Genomic DNA, 22,534 nt, shown 5'->3' on the forward strand with positions numbered 1-22,534 from the left:
CCACATTTTCTTCATTGACGCATTTCGTCGAACACCTTCCTTGCAACCATGAATAAGCCCCGGAAACAACGGTCTGATCTCGAGACTGAATCTATGAACAGTTTATTTCAAGATCTAACTGTAAAAGATAGTGTTAGTGTTAGTCTTAGTGTCAGTTTAAGTCCATGTAGTAGTACTACTGCATCTGGGTCTGATGTTGGTGGGTCTTCTAAGCCACCAAATATTGGGTGTTTGCTTAAATTGGTTGAAAATGGTGAGAGTGAGAAAAGTGCGAGTTCGAGCTTGAGTAATAGTAGCAATGGTGTCGACAACACCAACGATGCGAGTAGTAGTTTTCGGAGTAGTTGCCCGAATAAGCCGCATAAGGGGAATGACATAAGATGGGAGGCAATCCAATGTGTTAAAGGTGGTAAAGATGGTGAGTTAGGATTATCACATTTTAGGTTATTAAAGAAGTTGGGTTTTGGTGATATTGGGAGTGTATATTTGGCTGAACTTAGAGGAATGGGTTGTTTGTTTGCTATGAAGGTGATGGATAAAGGGATGTTAGCTGGGAGGAAGAAGTTGCAGAGAGCTCAAACTGAGAAAGACATTCTTGGTCTGTTGGATCATCCTTTCCTTCCTACCCTTTATTCGCATTTCGAAACCGATAAGTTCTCTTGTTTGCTTATGGAGTTCTGTAATGGTGGTGATCTTCATATTCTCCGACAACGTCAACCAAACAAGCACTTTTCCGAGCAGGCATCAAGGTTCGTTATCTTTTAATTTTTTTTGTTTACGATCATTAAGCATCCCCAATGGTTGTTAATTATTTCGAGTCGTACAATGTTTGGAATCGAAATAGTATAGTGTTGATTAGGAGCGCTAATTGGTGTTGCATTTGATGATAATGTTTTGGCAGTGTGGGTTTGTGGGAGCCAATGTTGTTAATTTAAGGTACTTTGGGATGTAAATAAGGGAACATCCTTCTCTAAGAAAATTACTTGAAAAATGTCACTTCATGAAAAGATTTAGCTTGTTTTGTGAGCAAATTTTCTCCCCACTTGTTTTGTGGGACTCTACTTTAAAATGATGGAATGATTAATACAATACGGTCAAGACATGACGTTCTTCAAAATTTGACCCTTTATGCATCTATGTTATCATGTTAGTTGACAATCTTAATTGATGTGGGGAAACCCTTGAATCTGTTGAGTCTATGGTTAGTCCTTTGAATGAGTTATGAGAAGCGAATTTCAGGTGAAAAGAACGAAATCTTAATGGGTTGGTTTGGCAATTCTTGCAGGTTTTATGCATCTGAGGTGCTTCTTGCCCTTGAATATCTACACATGATGGGTGTAGTGTATAGGGACTTAAAACCGGAAAATGTACTGGTGAGGGAAGATGGGCATATCATGCTTTCGGATTTTGACCTGTCGTTAAGGTGTTGTGTAAATCCCACTCTTGTTAAGGGAAGTTATCAGCCCAACTGTACAAACTCATCTTACTGCATTGAACCACGATGCATTGAACCGGCTTGCAAACTACCTGTTTGTGTTGAGCCCTCTTGCTTGCAGCCTTCCTGTTTCAGGCCGCGCCTTTTCAACTCCAAGTCTAGTAAGGTTAAAAGAGAAAAGTTCAATTTCACAAATACATCCTCACTCCCAATTCTTATTGCAGAACCTACCAATGCTCGTTCCATGTCGTTTGTTGGAACACATGAGTACTTAGCTCCTGAAATAATAAGAGGTGACGGTCATGGGAGTGCTGTGGATTGGTGGACATTTGGTATATTCTTGTACGAGTTACTTCATGGAAAGACACCATTCAAAGGCAATGGAAACCGTGAAACATTGTTCAATGTAGTTGGACAGTCCCTCAAGTTTCCCGAGGGTTCACCAGCTAGTTTTGCTGCTAAAGATTTGATCAGAGGCTTGTTAGTAAAAGACCCTCAAAAGAGATTGGGATTCAAAAGAGGTGCAACTGAGATCAAACAACACCCATTCTTCGAAAGTGTCAACTGGGCTCTAATTCGTGGTAGTACCCCTCCAGAAATCCCCAAACCTACCGACCTCACAATCTACAATCACACATCCAAAACATCATCAGAACCGCCTAGTGAAAAACAAGGAGCATCTGACTCAGACAGGTCTTCTGGTCCTTACTTAGACTTCGAGTTTTTCTGAATTTTCTCTCAACTTTTTAGTTAGGATTTATATAAATGCCATTTGTGTATACATTTTTTCATCAATGAAATTTAGCCTTTTTTGTTTCCCGCAACAGTATGCCATGCTAATCTTTGTCTGTATAGTTTCAATACTATGCTAGTATCCTTGGCTTATTATGGTACGGACTACAAATTATTTTATTTATTGTTGGAATATATGATGGGATTCAAACTCATATATCTGAGTGTCATTCTCTTTTTACAGCTACTTAAGAAAAGGCACAGCTTTTTTATGATTTGTCTTTCAATTCACTGCTGTAATAAGCCATATTTGCACAAAAGAATTTCTTTTTTCACGATTTGCCTCGAACAGGGTAGGAAGAGAGTGGGCCCAATTTCCCTGTTATTTGGCCAGCATGAATCTTCACTTTTAGAGGGAACTATTGAAATGGACTACACATTATGAAAATTCCATGCAAATGGCAGTTTAATTTCTCTTTTTTACCGTGAATTTTCTGTGTCAAATTTTCAAAAATCCCTACATGTATCCCAAGGGTTTGAACGATGTATTTTTCTTAAATCATACTCCCTCCGTTCCTAAATACGTGTCCAGTTCCCATTTATGGCGTTCCCTTTTATGTGTCCACTTTCCGTTTTTGGACATACACCTTTCCCACTTTTCTATACACTTTTCCCACTTTTCCATACACTTTTCTCACTTTTCTATACATCATTATTACCTTTTCTTACACATTCTACACTTTTCCCACTTTTCAATCACCACCTCCACTTTTATTTATACTTTATCAATAAACAATTATCTACTTTTTCCTTTTCCAAAAAAAAACATTCCCAATCATTATTTCTTACACACCATTCAATTTTATTAATTACCGTGTACATGTCCAAAGTGGACACGTATTTAGGAACGGAGGGAGTACTTTCTTTTGTTGTTTTTATATGACACAATTATTTAGGCGTGTTTGCTAATGTAAGATTTCAAATATTAATATCTTCAATTATAGATAAGAAAAATATACGAAAAGTTGATATTTAAAAAATATTTATTGAGACGAATCTAATAAAACCCTACATGACTATGTTATTTCTTAAGTATAAATCACAAAAGCAAGTCAAAGAAGCTTGTGTAAATAGTGTCCAAAACTCAATTGTATCATGTAAATAAGAACGAAGGAAGTATAACAAAAACTCAACTCGGGAACAATCGAAAACCGAGCACCAACAAATCAACACTAAGAAGTTGATCAACTTTGAAAATTAACTAAAATAAAACGTAACATAAAAATAAATCGAATCTTGTGAAAACCGTGCTTACCAACTTGCTAGCGCTATAAATTTCTAGCGCCTGCCACGTAGGCGCTAGAAAATTCTAACAACGGCAAGATGTGTGTTGGATTTTTTCAACGCCTGCACTTAAGTGTTCCGAATTTTTCCTGCACTTCTACAGAAAAATATGAACACTTAGGGGTACATCTGTGCACAATCCAATTATTTTTATGCAATTTTGCGTAAATCAAGTTTAACACATAATAAAGAGTGACTCATAATAATAAAAGTAAAATAAAAAACAAGAACCAAGTAAGACCTGATTCTAACCTGGATATGTATGCAACTTCCTAAAGGCGCGACCATATTAGTCCGTATTCATTTTGGACATTTGTTCTGAGTAAAACGAACAAGGCCCGCTTAGGCCCATAAGTGACAAAAGCATGGATTTACAATATTTAACTTAAGTCATTAAATGCAAAAGTGCCAAAAGTCTTATTAAATAGGCACACGATTCTATTATTAACCTAATTACTTTGTCAAAATGGAAGCAACTTGCCTCTTTAGGCATGATGTACTTCCTTCAAAAGGGAAGCATTAACATCCTCAAATAACTTGTTTCCCGCCATTCGAATGCATAAACAATTTCCTTAAATAAAAAGACGCATCTACTAAAAATGAAATGTCTCTTAAACATTGCTAAAAACTAAGTAAGACAATCATGCATTCTTTATGAACAACAATGGGTAGCACTAACTATCCTTACTATCTCTTGACATTTCTTCACGCAAGGAGGTCTCTCACACTTCTTGAGTTTTGAGCATCTAGACTTCATCCCAAATCGAGCAAATGAAGTTTGTTACAAGGAATCTGCAAAGTACTTCAACCAACAGCAAAAGGGAAGCTCCCAAATTCTACATAAACGAAAAGATCGAGACAGTTTGATCGTAGACATATATTGAACGATGCGACCGTATTGTCAAACGACCTCTCTGAACACGAATATTCTCGAAATGCTTTTAAACAAGGTCCTTACTTCTTCCTTTGCAAAAGTTTATGTTTTCAAAAAGTTAGTTGGATATGTCCTCTATCTTAGTCAGTTCGTCATTTCTTTGTTAAGCAATCAATTCCGGATACACTAGTCTAATTCAAAAGAGGCAAAACCTTTGCTTTACTTTATATTGGGGACTAACTTAGGCTCTATTCCGTTTGACTTATTTCAGACAACAGAAGTTCAGATGAGTTCAGTTCAACTAGAAAAAAAAAAAGTTTTTTCAGACATTTTCACACATAAATAAGTTTATTTCAGTCAAATTAGTTTTTTTTTTCAGATAAAATAAGTCCTGATCAATTCAGTTAAGTTCAGATAAGTTTAGATAATTTAAGTTCATACAAAATAAGTCGAATAGAATGGAGGCTTAGCCAATATGTCCATTCTTCACCTTGACAACTGACTTACATACCAGACCTCTCCATGTCGAGTAATTACTAAATTTGAAAGTTTTAACTAAACCATAAGGCGCACAATTGATGAGGCCATAAAGCCTTGTGGGAGTTGTGCTATCAAGCCCATGGGCCTGCTCCACGCCTTGCCTAGCAACAAAAGTAATGACACAAAGGCCGCGCGCGCATGGCCAAGGTGTGAGCCTTGCCATTGTGTTGCAGCGCCCTTGCCGCATGCTCGCCTGGCTTGTCGCTAGCGCTGGCGTAAACTGCATGCAGAGGCAGCGCACGCGGGAGCTCCCTTTTTCGTCGCGTCGCTCGCCCTTGCTTGTTGGCTTGCCGCTGCTTCCCTTCGCCCATCCACACGCACCATCACAAGCATAACACGCGAGCTTTGCTCTCTCACAGCGCGCGCTCAAAATTCTTTGCACGCTGAATAGGCACAACGCGTGCAACGAGCTCCCTTTCTCGTCGCTGCACGCCCGCACCATACAGTAGCGGCCATGCGATACACTTGCTCGACCTTGTGGTCTTGCTCGTGCGTTTAAATTCGCGAGCATTTATGAAAATCAAAACTTTTATAATTTTCAAAATTCATGGAAAGTAAATAAATTGTATAAATTTCATGAACTTTAGGCAAAATTCGAAAATTTGTAAACAATTAATTTTTGATTACAGGAATTTTTTTGGAATAAAATTTCTGGTTCACAAAATTTTAAAATATTCAACCTTTAACAACTTTAGGTGGTATTTTAATCATTAGATCCCAATTAAATTATAAATTTATTATGAAAAATCGAATCAAAATCCAATTATTCGAAAATTTAACCAATTAATTATAATTAAAAGTTAGATAGCATAATTAACGAATTTAATTCTTAAAATTGTTAATCATATGCAGTTGGTCAATTATTAAGTTAAGAATTACACACAAGATTTGCAAATATTAAATTCAACATCATTAAAAATTATAACTTTGCATTCGAAGAACTAAAACCTCTGAAAAGTCATAGTTAGGCTTCAAAATTTAAAACGTTGTTTACATGCAGAATCTACTATAAATTTATAAGATTTTGACCATTATTGACAAAACTGCTTAAATTCCAGTGAACATATAATTCAATAATCGCTTAGAATTTACAATTAATTACCACGAAATCAATTCACCCCTTTAATTCCTTGAAAATGTATACTCCGTAAAATTTAATTCATGTTTTAATTGATTATGCAATTATACAAGAGGCTCGTGATACCACTGTTAGGTTATAAAGAATTTAATAGACTTGCGGAAAAACCATGATTGCCAGAATCCAAGTAAATTCACATAATCAATTAGAAAAATTGAGTACACATACAATTAATGATGTGTGCCTGCCCTAGCTGCTCCCGAACAAAACAAGAACAAGTTTAGGACTCCAAATTTTGTACCTCCTAGATAATCCTCAACACGTTCGGATCCGCCTTAAATTCGACCAACTAGAATCTCAATATAAGGTTTTATGAATTCGGGATCTCATATATTTTTAGGTATTTAGGAAGAGTGTGAAAACCCACGTGTGATACTATGTACATAGGACACGTATATATGGGAAACAAGCAGACCCAAGGATGCCAAAACCCTAATTTAGGATTAGGAAGTTTTAGGGAAATTCCCTAAACCCTATACATAGAACCGGCCGGCCAAGCACATTGCTTTGTGGCCCTAGTTGCTTGCCTTGCAAGAACACTTGGCGCCCAAGCATTGTGCAAGGCCTGCAGTGCACTAAGCAAGCCCATGCAGGCTCGTTGGCCCGCTTGCGGGCTGGTGCTTGTTGCTGGCGTGCTGGTACTTGGTCGTGCACAGTCCCATGGGCACTAGCGCTTTCGCGCTGCCCCTTGAGAGTCGGACTGGGTTGCGCTAGAGCTTGGCTGGCTTCTGCGCTCTCCATGGGTCGTGTTGCAGGTGGCCCTTTTGAAGGAAATAATCCCCTTGGTCCAAGTATGCATTTAATGGTACGTCTAATAAATGCGTCAGTATTAATTAACAAGTTAATAATTCAGTGAGATCAAGTGAACTGAATGCCTAGCTAGAGGTCTCTTCAGTTCAAGTGGAATTAATAATATTAATCCACAACTTACTCTTGACTGAACCCGTAAGGTCACACAAATAGTACGTGAACGGATCAAGTATTTAAGTGAATGTATAATTCATTAAGTACTCCATTTATGATCATTCAGAAACGACGGATCTCGGTTCCAGTGGGAGCTGAAATTGTCAAAAGGAAAAATAAAGAATACTGCGGAAATGATGATATTGCCGGAAACGGATATATGCGAAAATATAAATATTATCCAAGTCGTAGATGTTGCCGGAAACAGAAACATGGTTCGTATCGGAAAATATTATCGGAAATAGAAATATTGCCGGAATCGGAAATATTACCGGAAACGGAAATATTACCGGAATCGAAAATATGGCCGGAAAAGGAAATTATTTCCGGAAATGGAAATATTAACGGAAACGTAAATATTTGTTTGAAATGGATTCCGGAATTGGAAAACGAATCGGAAGCTCGACGAGCGACAAGCCAGCAAGTGAGCCGGCCCATCGCTCGACAAGCAAAGGCCGAGCGCATAGCGCGGAGCACAAAGCCCAGCGCCAGCGCCCAACCGATGGGCTTGGAAGCACATTGGGCGGCGCCAAGCAAGCAAGGCATCAGCAGCGATGCAGCCCGCCAAGCAAGCAGCAAGCCCGCCAACCAAGCAGCAAGCCCGCCAAGGCAAGGCTGCAGCACGCTGGGCCTTTGGCTAGCTGCGGCTGCGGCTGGGCCTAGGCAATCACCCATACCAGCGTGGCCCATTGTGGCTGCGTTGGTTGCTTCGTCTTGGGCTCCAAGAAAAGTCCGATTACTTAGTTTCCAAGTAACTTTGGGATTAAGTATTCCTAGTCCTACTAGAATTGGTTTGATTAAGAGTTTAATTAGCATTACAATTATAATTGGATAAGAATTTCAATCCTAGTAGGGTTGGTAATTCTTTTCCTAGCAAGACTCAAATTCCTTATTTCCTACACTATAAATATGAGGCTAGGCCCTCATAATTATATACATTGAAAATCATATTACATTGTGTTCAAAGGAGAACATAATATAGCTTAACCCGAATACATAGAACCTTAAGTAAAATCCTATTTGGTTAAACCTAAGGCGGATCCGAACGTGCTGTGGACTTTCTATGGAGGGGGAACGTTTGGGGACTCTAAAGACTTGTTCTTGTTGGTTCGGGAGCAGCTAGGGAAGGCACGCATCATATTGTATGTAACCTAAATTATGCTAACTGACTATGTGGCAATTAATTTGGATTTTGGCTTTATGGTTTTTCCGCATGAATTATATTATTGTATGATTCATAACCTAACAGTGGTATCACGAGCTTCTAATTAATTCCATAATCAATTATAGTTAACATGGATTAAATTTTATAAATTTGCAATGAATTAAGGGGTGATTAATTCCGTGGATGTAATTGATTGCAAAGCAAATTCATACGATTATTTGATTATATGTTCGCAGGATTTTTCGGCAGTTTTGTCAATAATGGTCGAAATCTTATGTTTTTATAGTGAATTTCGCATGTAAACGACGTTTTAAAATTTTGACAAAAATCTTAGATTTGATGCAGAACCCAGAATTCCCAAATTCGAAGCCTAACTATGACTTTTCGGAGGTTTTAGTTTTTCGAATGGAAAATTTGTAATTTTTATGATGTTAAATTAAATATTTGCGAATCTTGTATGTAAATCTTGAATCTATGATTGACCTACTGCATATGTTTAACAATTCTAAGGTCTACTTTTGTTAATTATACAACCTAATTTGTATTTATAATTAATTTGTTGAATTTCAAATAATTTAGAATTTGTTTTGATTTTCATAATTAATTAATAATTTCATTAGGATCCTATGATTAAAAACCACCATAAAATTTGTTAAAATTGAAATATTTTAAAATTTTATGACCTAGTTTTTAATCCCTAAGAAAATATGTAACCGGAAATTAATTTGAATAATAAATTTTCCATTTTTCGCCTAAAATTAGTGAAATTAATATGAATTAATAATTTGTCGTCAAATTTAAATATAAAAGTTTTGATTTTTATAAATCGTTCACAAACTTGCACGCACGAAGCAATGGAAGCTAAGTGTTACCCTTAAGGGGTGTTGGATAATGCGGGCATGCGACGACGAGCAAGGGAGCTCGTTGCCCATGCGGTACAAGGCAACGAGCAATGCACGAGCCACGCGCGTGGGACAGCCCCTGTGCAGTGTGTGCTGTGCGAGTGATTGAGCAAGGCGAATGGGCAACGCTGCTAGCCCGCATTGTGCCTAGCAGCGATGGCAACGAGGCATCGATGGATTCCCTCGTGCCATGTGGGAAAAGCAAGCAAGCATGCAGCAACAAGCCAGCGATGGCATGGCGCCAATGGGCGCTAGCGAGGGCTTGGCTGTGCGATGGCCTCGGCCATGCGTGCGGTCAGCTCTTGCGTCGCTGCAAGCCTCAGCGAGGCATGGGCCTTGCGCCCATGTGCCTTGCCTTGGCCGATTAACTTGTTTCGTTTTGTTTTAACTTTCGGTTGAAAACGACTTTGATTAAATTTAATTTCGTAGTTTAATTTTTCTCGGAATTTAATTTTGATTAATTTAATTATTATAATTTGTTTTATACTAATTATTTTAATAAAATTAAAACATTGGTAAAATTATAATTAATTAATTTTAATGAACTGAAAATAATATAAAGGGATTTAAAATTATTTTATGTAAGCTTTAAATTTTAATTAAATTTGTAAGTTTCCGGTTGGACTAGGAAATACAATTTTATGTTTAAAATTTGTAAAGCATGTAAATTCTTGGTTTTAGTGGGAGCTTTTAGTCATTAAACTCTTGATTAGGTCTTTATTACTTTAAGGTTAAAACAACTCGATTAGAACTAATAAGGTTGAATAATTTGTAGATCGTTGGAACCTTTGATTAGTTGCTGCAAATGTTTATGTGATGCATGATTTTTCTACTAACTTGCTATGTGGGCCATTCATTGATAAACGAATGGATGAATGGTACTCCCTCCGTATTTATTTAAGAGCTACACTTGGTCAGACACGTGTATTAAGAAAAAGAATTGAATGAAATAAAGTAATAAAACAAGTGGGGTTGGGTAGATATTTTAATAAGTAAAACAAGTGGGGACCATGTTATTTTAGGGGATGGAGGGTGGGAATGGGGTGTAGATAGATTATTTAATTAGATGGTGGGGTTGATAAGTTACTAAAAATGGCAAGTGTATCTCTTAAATAAATACGGCCGGAAAAAGCAATTAAGTGTATCTCTTAAATAAATACAGAGGGAGTATATTGTAAATGTACTGTTTTGCAGGTTATGGAAAGTGACTAGTATGACCCAAATAGGATAGTAAATATGGTCTGCGTACCATTAATTTGAATGTAAAATTGGTCTTATGCACCAAAGTCTTTATTTAAATATGGTCTGCATACCATCAAATAGTTGTAATTAGTTTCAATTATAGCATATCCTATTTGAAGAAAATGGCGCCTCCCATGGAGAAATTCAAGACGGAGTTTCCAATCCATTTTCAAGACGGTGTTTGAAGTTGAAGCTTCAAGATGAAGTCAGGCCATACTAGATCACATTTAAATACCTTATGCATGTTTTAGGTTATTTATTGCATTAAATATGTCTTAATAATGTATGAGACTGAGGCTCGATTATGTTGCATGATTAAGGATTTTAGTTCAATTAAAATCTAACCAACATAGTAAGAGCCCTAAGTTCCAAACTTTGAAAATTGAGTTAAAATGTGCCATTATAAAATAACGGTTACTTGGATAACCTTTACATCAATCTAAGTAATAGTTTTCCACCATAACGAGGTGTTACTTGTTGATTCTAAAGGGGTAAGGTACACAAATAATTGTGAGTACATATTAGTTTTGGTAAAACTGAACAATATAAGTCAGGAGTCCTTTTATGTCGTGGCAAATGGGATAGGTGTTAGGTTATGATACATATGACAATTCATAAATCATGCGGAAAAACCATTTAGCCAGGAATACATATTATTTACACATAATCATATAGCATAGTTTAGATGCATACTCTTTGTTGCGTGCATTCCCTAGCTGCGCCCGAACCGAACAAGAACAAGTCTTTAGGACTCCAAGTGTCGTCCCTCCGTAGATAGTCCACAGCACGTCCGGATCCGCCTTAAGATTGACCAACTAGAATCGCCCTTAAGGTACTAAAAATTTCGGCACTTTTGAGCAAGGAATGTGTCTGAATTTTTCTCTCAAAAACTCACTTTGAATACTTGAAAAACTTGTTATAAATCGTGAACCCAGGCCACATATTTATAGGGGTATGGAAAGAGAATTGGAATCCTATTAGGATACGAATTAATTAAATTAGAATCCTAATGAAACTCTTATTTAATTAATTTATCAAATAGAATTAGGAATTTAATCATTAAACGAATCCTATACGTTTTAGGTTTCGTATGTGAACACAAACACCCACGCACGCACATCAGCCCACTAGGGGCGCCATGCGCGCGCACAGCCCGAGCATCGCAGCCCACGATTGCCGCAGCCTTGGGCGCGCGCTGGGCCTGCCTTGCGGTGGGCCTGGCGCAGCCTTGGGCTGGCGTGTTGTGGCGCGCGTTTCCCTTGCTGGACGTGGGCCTGACTTCGTGCTGGGCCTTCGTCTAGCAAGCTCGTCCGATGCTAATTCGTACGACGCGCTTCCGATTAATTTTCCGATTCCGGAATTCATTTCCGATACGAACAATATTTAACATTTCCGATTCCGGAATTAATTTCCGTTTCGAACAAATATTTAATATTTCCGTTTCCGGAATTATTTTCCGATTCCGATAATATTTCCGATTCAGACAATATTTCCGTTTCCGGCAATATTTCCGATTCCGGCAATATTTCTATTTCCGATAATATTTCCCGATACGTACCATGTTTCCGTTTCCGGCAACATCTACGACTTGGATAATATTTATATTTCCGATACGATCCATATTTCCGTTTCCGGCAATATCATCGTTTCCGGAGTATTCATTTCTTGCCTGTGACGATCTCAGCTCCCACTGAAACCAAGATCCGTCGATTCCGAATATCCATAGATGGAGTATTTAATGCCATTAAATACTTGATCCGTTTACATACTATTTGTGTGACCCTACGGGTTCAGTCAAGAGTAAGCTGTGGATTAATATCATTAATTCGACTTGAACTGAAGCGGCCTCTAGCTAGGCATTCAGCTCACTTGATCTCACTGAATTATTAACTTGTTAATTAATACTGAACCGCATATATTAGACTTATCATTGAATGCATACTTGGACCAAGGGCATTATTTCCTTCAATAGGTTTAGCTAATAAGTTCTTAGACACACCTATCAACCAAGAGTAGTTTCTAGACTATTAGCAAAGGATTTGCTTACCTAAAATATTTTAGAATTGAGTCAAAATACATAATGTGCTTAATACTTCAATGATTTAAGGATCTTGGTTTCATTTTATTCACACCTGACTGAACACAAAAACTCGAAGAAAATGCTTGATAAATTTTGAATTATGCATGTATGCTAGAATTTAAGTTTACTAAGAGAAAATATGAATGGTTATTTATTTGTTTATTCTTTTCAATTGTAGTTTTAATTATGGCAAACAACAATTCATTCAAACATCCGATCAATTCTCGAAAAGGAGAAGTTAAGCGGGAAAATCTTCCTTGACTGGCAAAAGAACTTGCAAATAGTTCTTATGCAGGAAGAAAAGGAGTATGTCCTGGAAGAGGCGATGCCCGAAGCCGCGGGCGAAGGGGTCACTCAGGAAGCCCTCAATCGTTGGATTGATGCCAACAAGGATGTAAAATGTCTAATGCTTGCAACCATGAGTGCAGATCTACAGAAAATGTTCACCAACTCAGATGCTTTCACAATCATCAGTGAGTTAAAGAACATGTTCCAAGATCTAGCTCGACTCGAAAGATTCTAGACTCATAGGCAAATTCTTGACACCAAGCTCAAGAAGGGCGAGCCCGTAAGTCCACATATTCTCAAGATGATTTGATTAATTGAGAATATGAGTCGGCTGGATCAGCAATTCTCTCAAGAAATGGATGTAGACACCATCCTCCACTCTCTTCATAGCGGGAATGATCAGTTTAAGCTGAACTACATCATGAATAGTCTGGACAAAACGCTCATTGAGCTACATGGTATGCTGAAGACCGCTGAAAAGACGCTCAAAAGTGATAAGCAGGATGTGCTTATGGTGCGTGGGGGCAAGTTCAAGAAATCAGGCAAGAAGAGGAATGCTAAGAAAGGTGGCAAGAAAGCCAGCCCAACTATAAGAAGAAAGCAAGCTGGCGGCACCAAGTCTGAAAAGAAGAAGGTGATCCAACCCACTTCTGAGTCTGAATGCTTCCACTGTAAGAAGAAGGGGCATTGGAAGAGAGATTGCTTGAAGCTAAAGGAAGATCAGAATAATGGAACAGTCGTTCCATTCAGGTATTTTCGTTATAGATTGTATACTTGCAAATTAAACTTCTTGGGTATTAGATACAGGTTGTGGCTTACACTTATGTTCCAATTCACAGGGACTAAGAAGAAGTAGAAGGTTAAGCAAGGGTGAAGTCGACCTACGATTGGGAAATGGAGCAAGGATTGCTGCATTAGCTGTAGGAACTTATTATTTGTCGTTGCCCTCTGGGCTAGATTTGGAACTGGAAGAGTGTTTCCATGTTCCAAGTCTTACAAAAAACATCATTTCTGTTTCTTGCTTAGATGTTAAGGGATTTAGCTTTTTAATAAAAGACAATAGTTGCTCGTTTGTTTTAAAGAGTTATGGATCTACTAAATTAATCAATGGACTTTATGTGCTAGATCACGACAAATAAGTTTATAACATAAATACCAAAAAGGCTAAAAAGAATGATTCAGATCTCACATATCTGTGGCATTGTGGATTAGGCCATATTAACATGAAACAAATAGAAAAACTTCAAAAGGAAGGAATTCTAGAACCATTTGACTTAGAGGATTTTGGTAAATGCGAATCATGCTTTCTTGGCAAAATGACAAAGCAACCTTTCTCTAAAGTTGGAGAAAGAGCAACTGATCTATTGGGTCTAATCCATACAGATGTATGTGGACCAATGAGTTCAAATGCTAGAGGTGGTTTCAGCTACTTTATCACTTTCACTGGTGACTTCAGTAGATATAGTTATGTCTACCTAATGAAGCATAAGTCTGAATCCTTTGACAAATTCAAGGAATTTCAGAGTGAAGTAGAGAATCAACTAGGCAAGAAGATTAAGGCATTGCGGACTGATAGAAGAGGTGAATATCTGAGCTATGAATTTGATGACCATCTGAAAGATTGTGGACTCTTGTCAGAATTGACTCCTCCTGGAACACCTCAATGGAACGGTGTGTCAGAATGGAGGAACAAGACCTTGCTAGACATGGTTCGATCAATGATGGGTCAGGCCGAACTTCCAATAGAATTTTGGGGACATGCACTAAACACAGCTGCACTCACACTAAATAGAGCTCCGTCTAAAGCTGTCGAAAAGACTCCATATGAGTTATGTTTTGGAAAAGCCTCCAAATGTGTCTTTTCTAAAGATTTGGGGTTGTGAAGTATACGTCAAACGATTAAGTTCAGACAAACTTTAACCGAAATCTGACAAATGTATCCTTGTTGGCTACCCAAAGGAAACAAAGGGGTATTACTTCTACAATACATCTGAGAACAAGGTGTTTGTTGCAAGAGATTGTATCTTTTTGGAAAGAGATCACATTTCCAAAATGACAAGTGGGAGAAAAGTAGAGCTCGAAGAAATTCAAGTTGAACAAAAAACTCTAGAGAATATTCAAGATGACATTCAGATTGAAACTCAGAGATCTTTAGAAGTATCTGGTGAGAATCAAGAACCAACTAGAAATGTAACCCCGCGTAGATCGCAGAGATATAGGTCTCAACCAGAAAGATACATAGGTATTTTGACGAATGAGAGCCATGAAATTCTATTGCTGGAAAGCAATGAACCTGCAACTTACAAACAAACTATGACGCGCCCTAGCTCCAAGCAGTGGCAAGAAGCCATTGAATCTGAATTAGACTCCATGTCTGAAAACCAAGTTTGGAATTTGGCCGATTTGCCAGATGGCTACCAAGCCATAGGAAGCAAATGGGTTTTCAAACTGAAAAAGGACAAGGATGGGAAACTAGAAGTTTTCAAAGCTAGATTGGTTGCAAAAGGATACAGGCAAGTCGTCTGTGTGGATTAGGATGAAACCCTTTCACCAGTTGCATGCTAAAGTCTATTCGGATAATGTTAGCAATGGCTGCATATTACGGTGTTGAAATATGGCAGATGGATGTCAAAACCGCTTTCTTAAACGGCGTTTTAACAGAAATTGTGTTTATGACACTACCTAAGGGTTTTGAGGATCCAAAGAATGCTAAAAAGGTATGCAAGCTTAAGAAATCCATTTATGGATTGAAGCAAGCACCAAGGAGCTAGAACACACGTTTTGATGAAGCATTCAGTGACTTTGGCTTCGTCAAGAACGCAGAAGAATCTTGTGTATACAAGAAAGTCAGTGGGAGCAAAACTGCTTTTCTAGTATTGTATGTCGGCGACATATTACTTATCGAAAATGACATTCCTATGCTGAAATCTGTCAACATTTGGCTTGGGAAATGTTTTTCGATGAAGGATCTAGGAGAAGCACAGTACATACTGGGGATCAAGATCTACAGAGATAGATCTAAAAGGATGATTGGACTTAGTCAAAGCACTTATGTCAATAAGGTGCTTGAAATGTTCAATATGGCTGACTCCAAGCGAGGCTACCTACCCATGTCTCATGGAATGACTCTAAGCAAGACTCAGTGCCCAAAAACACTGGATGAGCGTAGACGAATGAGTGGGATTCCATATGCATCATTGATTGGTTCAATAATGTATGCTATGATATGTACATGCCCGGATGTTGCGTACTCACTCAGTGCTACGAGCAGATACCAGTCAGGCCCAGAAGAGGCACATTGGACTGCTGCCAAGAATATTCTGAAGTACCTGAAAAGGCACAAAGATGATTTGCTGGTCTATGGCGGAGATGAGGAATTAATTGTTAAAGGCTATACGGACGCAAGTTTCCAAACCGACAAAGATGATTTCAGATAATAGTATGGGTTTATCTTCTGCCTCAACGGAGGAGCAGTAAGCTGGAAAAGTGCTAAACAGAGCACCATTGCGGATTCTACAATTGAAGCGGAGTACATTGCTGCACATGAAGCAGGAAAGAAAGCTATTGGCTAAGGAAGTTCATAGGCGAACTTGGTGTAGTCCCCTCCATTAAAGGACCAATAGCTCTATATTGTGACAATAACGGAGCTATTGCACATGCAAAGGAGCCTAGACACCACCAGAGAGTCAAGCATGTACTTCGTAGATTTCACCTTCTACGAGAGTTCGTGGAAAGAAAAGAAGTCGAGATAAGCAAGATTGAAACTGACGACAACATCTCAGATCCATTGACTAAACCTCTGCTGCAAGCGAAGCACAACTCGCACACTGCAACTATGGGAATCAAGCGTGTTGGAGAATGACTTTGATGTCCTAAGTGAATGTTTTAAATTTTTAGAGTTTAATACTTGGTAAAATGTTTTTTGGTTAACTATTCATATAAATGAATAGAATTCATTTTTCACTTTAATTTTGTGGTTTATTAAATGACGAGTCCTTTCAATTTGACGATATATTCAAGATAGACTGTCAGGACCAGTCGTGTGACTAAGAAATGTCTATCAAGTGAACATGAATGTCAAAAGTTGAAAATGGTCCCTGGTCGAAAGTTTTCTATAAAGGTGGACGCATAGAAAAACACTGTAGACACCTACTTTTGTCCCCATTCCCGCAAGGGAAAGGTTCGATGATGAAAGCATAAATCTCCACTTGACAACGCATCTCCTATAAAATAAACGAATCACGATTCCCCATTCCATTTTACCCGAAACCTGCTATTTATGGAAACCTGCTAAAAATAGTAACTGCCGTAAAAGGTAGCTTCTAAAAGTGGCAAATCATAAAAGATAGAAACCTGTCAGAATTAGGTGTTGCATTCCAACATAAATCCTAAATGAGATAGAAAACTGCGAGAATCCTATTCCTAAAAGGATTCGGAAATAAGAGTTACGTATTAATTAAAATCCTAACGAGCCTAGAGTTCGTAACGGGCCTAGACGCATTCCGTCACAAATTGATACACGCTAAAAGACTCAAATTAATCTCAAACTCTACGGATTTTAGAATCCGAATCTGACTAAACAAAAAACTGCCCAGACCCTATTTTCAACGCCTGGCTCTGGGCGCGGAAATCTTCGGCGCCCAGGCCTGGTGTAGACACCTACTTTTGTCCCCATTCCCGCAAGGGAAAGGTTCGATGATGAAAGCATAAAAACTCCACTTGACAACACATCTCCTATAAAATAAACGAATCTCGATTCCCCATTTCATTTCACCCGAAACCTGCTATTTATGGAAACCTGCTAAAAATAGTAATTGCCGTAAAAGGTAGCTTCTAGAAGTGGCAAAATCATAAAAGATAGAAACCTGTCAGAATTAGGTGTTGCATTCCAACATAAATCCTAAATGAGATAGAAAACCGCGAGAATCCTATTCCTAAAAGGGTTCGGAAATAAGAGTTACGTATTAATTTAAATCCTAACGAGCTTAGAGTTCGTAACGGGCCCAGACGCATTCCGTCACAAATTGATACGCGCTAAGAGACTCAAATTAATCTCAAACTCTACGGATTTTAGAATCCGAATCTGACTAAACAAGAACTGCCCAGACCCTATTTTCAACGCCTGGCTCTGGGCGCCGAAATCTTCGGCGCCCAGGCCTGGGCGCTGAAAATACCTGGGTACGTTTCTTTTCCTAATTCTTTGTGGATTAGAACTCTGCAATTCTATCTTTCCGCGAACTCTTCCCTATAAATTGACCCCTAGTTTCGACGTGAAACAACACACAACAACACATAATATGCTCTGAGTATTGACTCTAAACCCCTTAGCCTAAGCCTCTCGCTGCGAAACTGTTCACGCGTTCTGTCGCAATCGATCCATAAATCGAACAGAACGTATCCTGTCCCATAATCGAGATTCGTTAAATAAAAAGGAGAAATAGCAAAGTCAAAGTGGTTAGTTTTCTGAGAACCCTGACGCACCTCTCAAGGGTGCGTCGTAATGTGTCCCTTTTCGATGATTTAACTGCTTTCCTCGCCCTTTTTATGAATGTTAAACTAACCTAATATGATTGTTCTATCACGCCTAATAAATATAATATTTTTGGGAAATCGGATTATCATGCTAGGTCCCTTAATGATATTTAAATCAGATAATCACGATCGAATTAGTATTATATGATGCATATTGCTAAAATCAATTCAGATTAGTTTAATAGTTAACGCGTGTCCCTTCAATTATTTATGCTGAGCTAGTAAGGATATCCTTCCTCTGGAGTTATCGACGAGCGAATTACTCCTCTCGGTAGTTACAGTCCCCCGAACCCTCAATCTCTACCTTGCGGGTGTATATTGAGAGATCCCCACACCAGGAATCACAAGGGAACCTACGGCCGTCGTGGTCAAACATAATTGCACTCCCTTTATGTCACGATAACTGGGTTTTGTCAGTTTTTCTCATTGTCGTTAAAAACTGAATGGCGACTCCTATATTACTAGTCAATTGGGTGTATACTCACAGGAAATCCAATTACACTTGATTGAATAAAAAAGAATCGTCACACCCACGGGGGACAGGTCACGCATTAGCCTCGCGCTTTTTTCGACCCCCTCACAGTGGCGACTCCACTGGGGATAGTGAAGGAAATACTCGTGCTTGTAGGTAATCAAAATAGCCGAAGGGTGAAACGATCCTACCCCGCGTTTATTTCCCCATCAAGTTGGGACGACCTGAAAATCAGCATATGAATGTGAACGGGCAGAACATCATAACGAATCTCGGCTCCCTCGGGAGTTGGGACTAAGGATACCTTTTTCGCCAATAGGGGGGTGCATACGCCGCGCATGTTTCCCACTCGGTACTTGTGCAGGTAGTACACCTATCCCGAACCCAATCGCTCGCTCATTAGGTCCCTCTCGCCTGCATGCCCCCTTGGCTTGCACTTGCGGGTTGGCCTCTTGAGCGAAATTCGTCTGTTGAAGACACTACCTCGACCGGGGCATGTGTTGGATCTACGATAGAAGCGGTACCAAGCCAGGCGCAAATAAACTACCCATAGAAGCCTATCATAAACTACGTGGCATATTTTAATTTTCAAATCCATGTTTGTAATGTAGTTATGTGTAGCGAAATATGTGATTGTGTGACAAACTATCCTAGAAAACCAATGACCTTAAAAATTGCCCAAACATTCATAGACTAATTTGCCAAAGAGTTATACCGAAACACGTGTTCCGCAAACCCGAATGATCGCCACAAAATAAGCGACGCTCGGGATGGCCTGTAACGAATCCCGCAAACGATGCCACGCGTAAAGGACGTTATTAGGCAAGCACGCAAATCGAAGTCGCATAAACAGAAAACAGAAAACGAGAACCAGCCAGGGACGCATTTTCAACGCCCCTGGCTGGGCGCCAAAATTTCTCACGCCCACTGCTGGGCTCTGAAGTTGCTGCTTGACTTTCTGGTCAGGCGCAGCAGCCTCGGTGCCCAAGCAAAAAGAAAGTACGTAGCACAAAAAATGTTCATCAAAATAATTGCTACGAGGGCGTAAGAAAAGCACTCGATTTCAAAGGGCGACTCGCGAAAAATTAATAACTCTTTGTGTCGTCGTTAGGCCTCCTACGACGGCAATGCTCGACACTAAAAGTCAACCATGCAAATAATCATGAATGTCACACGGGCAGAGATTTTCAAAAACATAAAGAGTTCAAAGTGCACACATAACAGTCCAAATATACTAGTCCGACTTAGGGGTAGTCATAGAATGCCTAAAAAAAAAACGACTCACAAAACAAACTAATGTGTCTCCTACTCCACAACAATAATGCAGGGCCCCTGAGTACTTGCCCGTGATAGCCATCAAGAAACACGATGGAAGAAGCATATCCCGAACATCTGTACCTAGAGGTCGCACAAACCCAAGAGATGCATGCTCTGGGACACGACCCTTTACGTTCTCAAAGGCGACTCGCCCCAAAGAACCATGCTATGCCAAAAACGCTCCCCAACTCACATGCTTTCGGGCTATTGTTTGGGTTAGAAAAAGAAAGAGCGAAGAAAGAAACAGAAATTATGGCACTAGCTCTCCAAGATGAAGTGTTCGATCCTACTAAATTGATCGCTCCATCACCCTCAAAAGATGACCAAATCCAACGAGGGTGGCGCAAGACTTTCAAATGGACTAATGCTCGTGGGATGAAGTTCAAGATATCTGCGGGAGAGGGTCCGATGTACGAAGAATTAGAGTTTGAATCCGAGTCTGACTCCGAGTCCGAACCTAGCAAAATTGTAACCCCTCCCAAAAATAGTTTAGACCCGGAAATCTCTACTCCGGGAGATCTTTTTGATGTAATGCTTCATGACTTTAATAAGATAAAAAAAACTCTTGAGTATGTGCCGCTTAAAAATCAGAGTAATAATGCAGAATGTCTCGCCACTAATGAGCACGAAAAAGAGCCAGAAGAGGAATATACCGAACTAATAAAAGCTGTAAATGAACAAGAACTCAAAACTCCTATAACTAAAGACACAGAATCGGTAAATATTGGAAAAGAAGAAAATCCTAAAATTATTAAAATTGGCCTCACCTTAACTCCCACTGAAAAGGCCGATCTAATCTCCACTTTGCGGGAATTCGAGGGTGTCTTTGCTTGGTCCTACAAAGACATGCCGGGAATAGATCGAGAAATCGCTGAGCATAAAATTCCGCTAGATCCCAAAATGACGCCGGTAAAACAAAAGCTACGGCGGCTCAAACCAGAGATAGCCTTGAAAATAAAAGAAGAAGTCACTAAACAATTAGACGCCGGCTTTATAAAAGTCTCCAACTACCCAGAATGGGTGGCCAATATTGGCCCCGTAGCTAAAAAAGATGGACGAGTGCGAATGTGCGTAGACTTTCGAGACCTCAATAAAGCCAGTCATAAAGATGACTTCCCTCTACCTCACATTGACATACTAGTAGACAACACCGCAGAACACGCGCTCCTCTCCTTTATGGACGGGTACGCCGGATATAACCAAATACTAATGGCAGAAGAAGACATGGAAAAAACAACTTTCATTACCCCTTGGGGAACATATTGTTACACTGTAATGCCTTTTGGTTTGAAAAACGCGGGGGCCACCTATCAAAGAACAGCCATCACGTTACTCCATGACATGATACATAAAGAAATCGAGGTCTACGTGGACGACATGATCGTCAAATCTAAAGACCGGCGCGGTCACCTCCCGGCACTTAAAAAATTCTTCACTCGAATCTTGAAATATAACATGAGACTAAATCCACAAAAATGTGTGTTCGGGGTAACCTCGGGAAAATTGCTAGGATATGTTGTTAGTACGCGAGGAATCGAGATTGACCCATCTAAGATCAAAGCCATTACCGAAATGCCCCCACCAAAAACTGAAAAACAGATAAGGGGCTTCCTAGGAAAGCTGCAATACATTAGTAGGTTCATCTCCAAGCTTACTATGACTTGTGAGCCAATATTCAAAAAATTAAGAAAAGAGGAAAAGGCCGAATGGGATGAACAATGCCAAACTGCCTTCGACAAAATCAAAGAATACCTAAGCAAGCCACCCGTCCTCTCCCCACCTTTGCCTGGAATCCCTTTACGCCTATACCTAACCGTCACGGATACTGCAGCAGGAGCTATGCTCTCACAGTGTGTACATGGATCCGAGCGAGCCATTTACTACTTGAGCAAGAAGTTCATACAGTACGAGACGAGATACACAGAACTTGAGGAAACCTGTCTCGCCCTCGTCTGGGCATCCAAAAAACTCAGGCATTACCTATTGGCCCACACTGTTCATATAGTGCCACAACTAGATCCCTTAAAATACGTGTTCGAAAAACCCGCCCTGAGTGGTCGCCTGTCCAGGTGGCTAGTCATGCTCTCAGAATTTGACCTAAAATTCATGCCGGAAAAAATAATCAAAGGAAGAGCGGTAGCCGAATTCCTGGCCGAACATGCCACGAATGAGGAAACCCCGGAAGCTTACCTCCTCCCCGACGAGGAACTTCTGTTGATACGAGACGACTATTGGACACTATACTTCGATGGCGCGTCCAACCAAAAAGGATGCGGCGTCGGAGTTCTCCTAGTCAGTCCCGAAGGAGCCCATATACCAATTTCCGTCAAACTTGACTTCGAGGCCACAAACAATGCCGCCGAATACGAGGCCTGCATAGTTGGGCTAGAGGCCGCAGTTAGCCTCGGAGTCAAATACCTACAAGTCTTCGGGGATTCTTCCCTAATAATCAACCATATATCCAAAAGATGGAAGGTCCGAAGCACTAGTTTCTCAAAATATCAAGCTCA

The 22,534-nt window shown here is 39.5% G+C and overlaps 1 protein-coding gene across 1 annotated transcript in view; it reads left to right on the forward strand.

Annotated features, from left to right (window-relative positions):
• LOC110777779 (serine/threonine-protein kinase D6PK) overlaps positions 1 to 2,254 on the forward strand; it is a 2,613-nt gene extending 359 nt beyond the window's left edge. Inside the window, exons 1-2 of the mRNA XM_021982366.2 lie at positions 1 to 749; positions 1,286 to 2,254. The exon at positions 1 to 749 is cut by the window's left edge and continues 359 nt beyond it. Coding sequence (XP_021838058.1) covers positions 49 to 749; positions 1,286 to 2,165 — 1,581 coding nt within the window. The 5' untranslated portion in view covers positions 1 to 48 and the 3' untranslated portion in view covers positions 2,166 to 2,254. The remainder of the gene's footprint in view (positions 750 to 1,285) is intronic.
• The last annotated feature ends 20,280 nt before the right edge of the window (positions 2,255 to 22,534 follow it).

This window comes from Spinacia oleracea, chromosome 1 (assembly GCF_020520425.1).
Source record: "Spinacia oleracea cultivar Varoflay chromosome 1, BTI_SOV_V1, whole genome shotgun sequence".
NCBI lineage: Eukaryota > Viridiplantae > Streptophyta > Magnoliopsida > Caryophyllales > Amaranthaceae > Spinacia > Spinacia oleracea.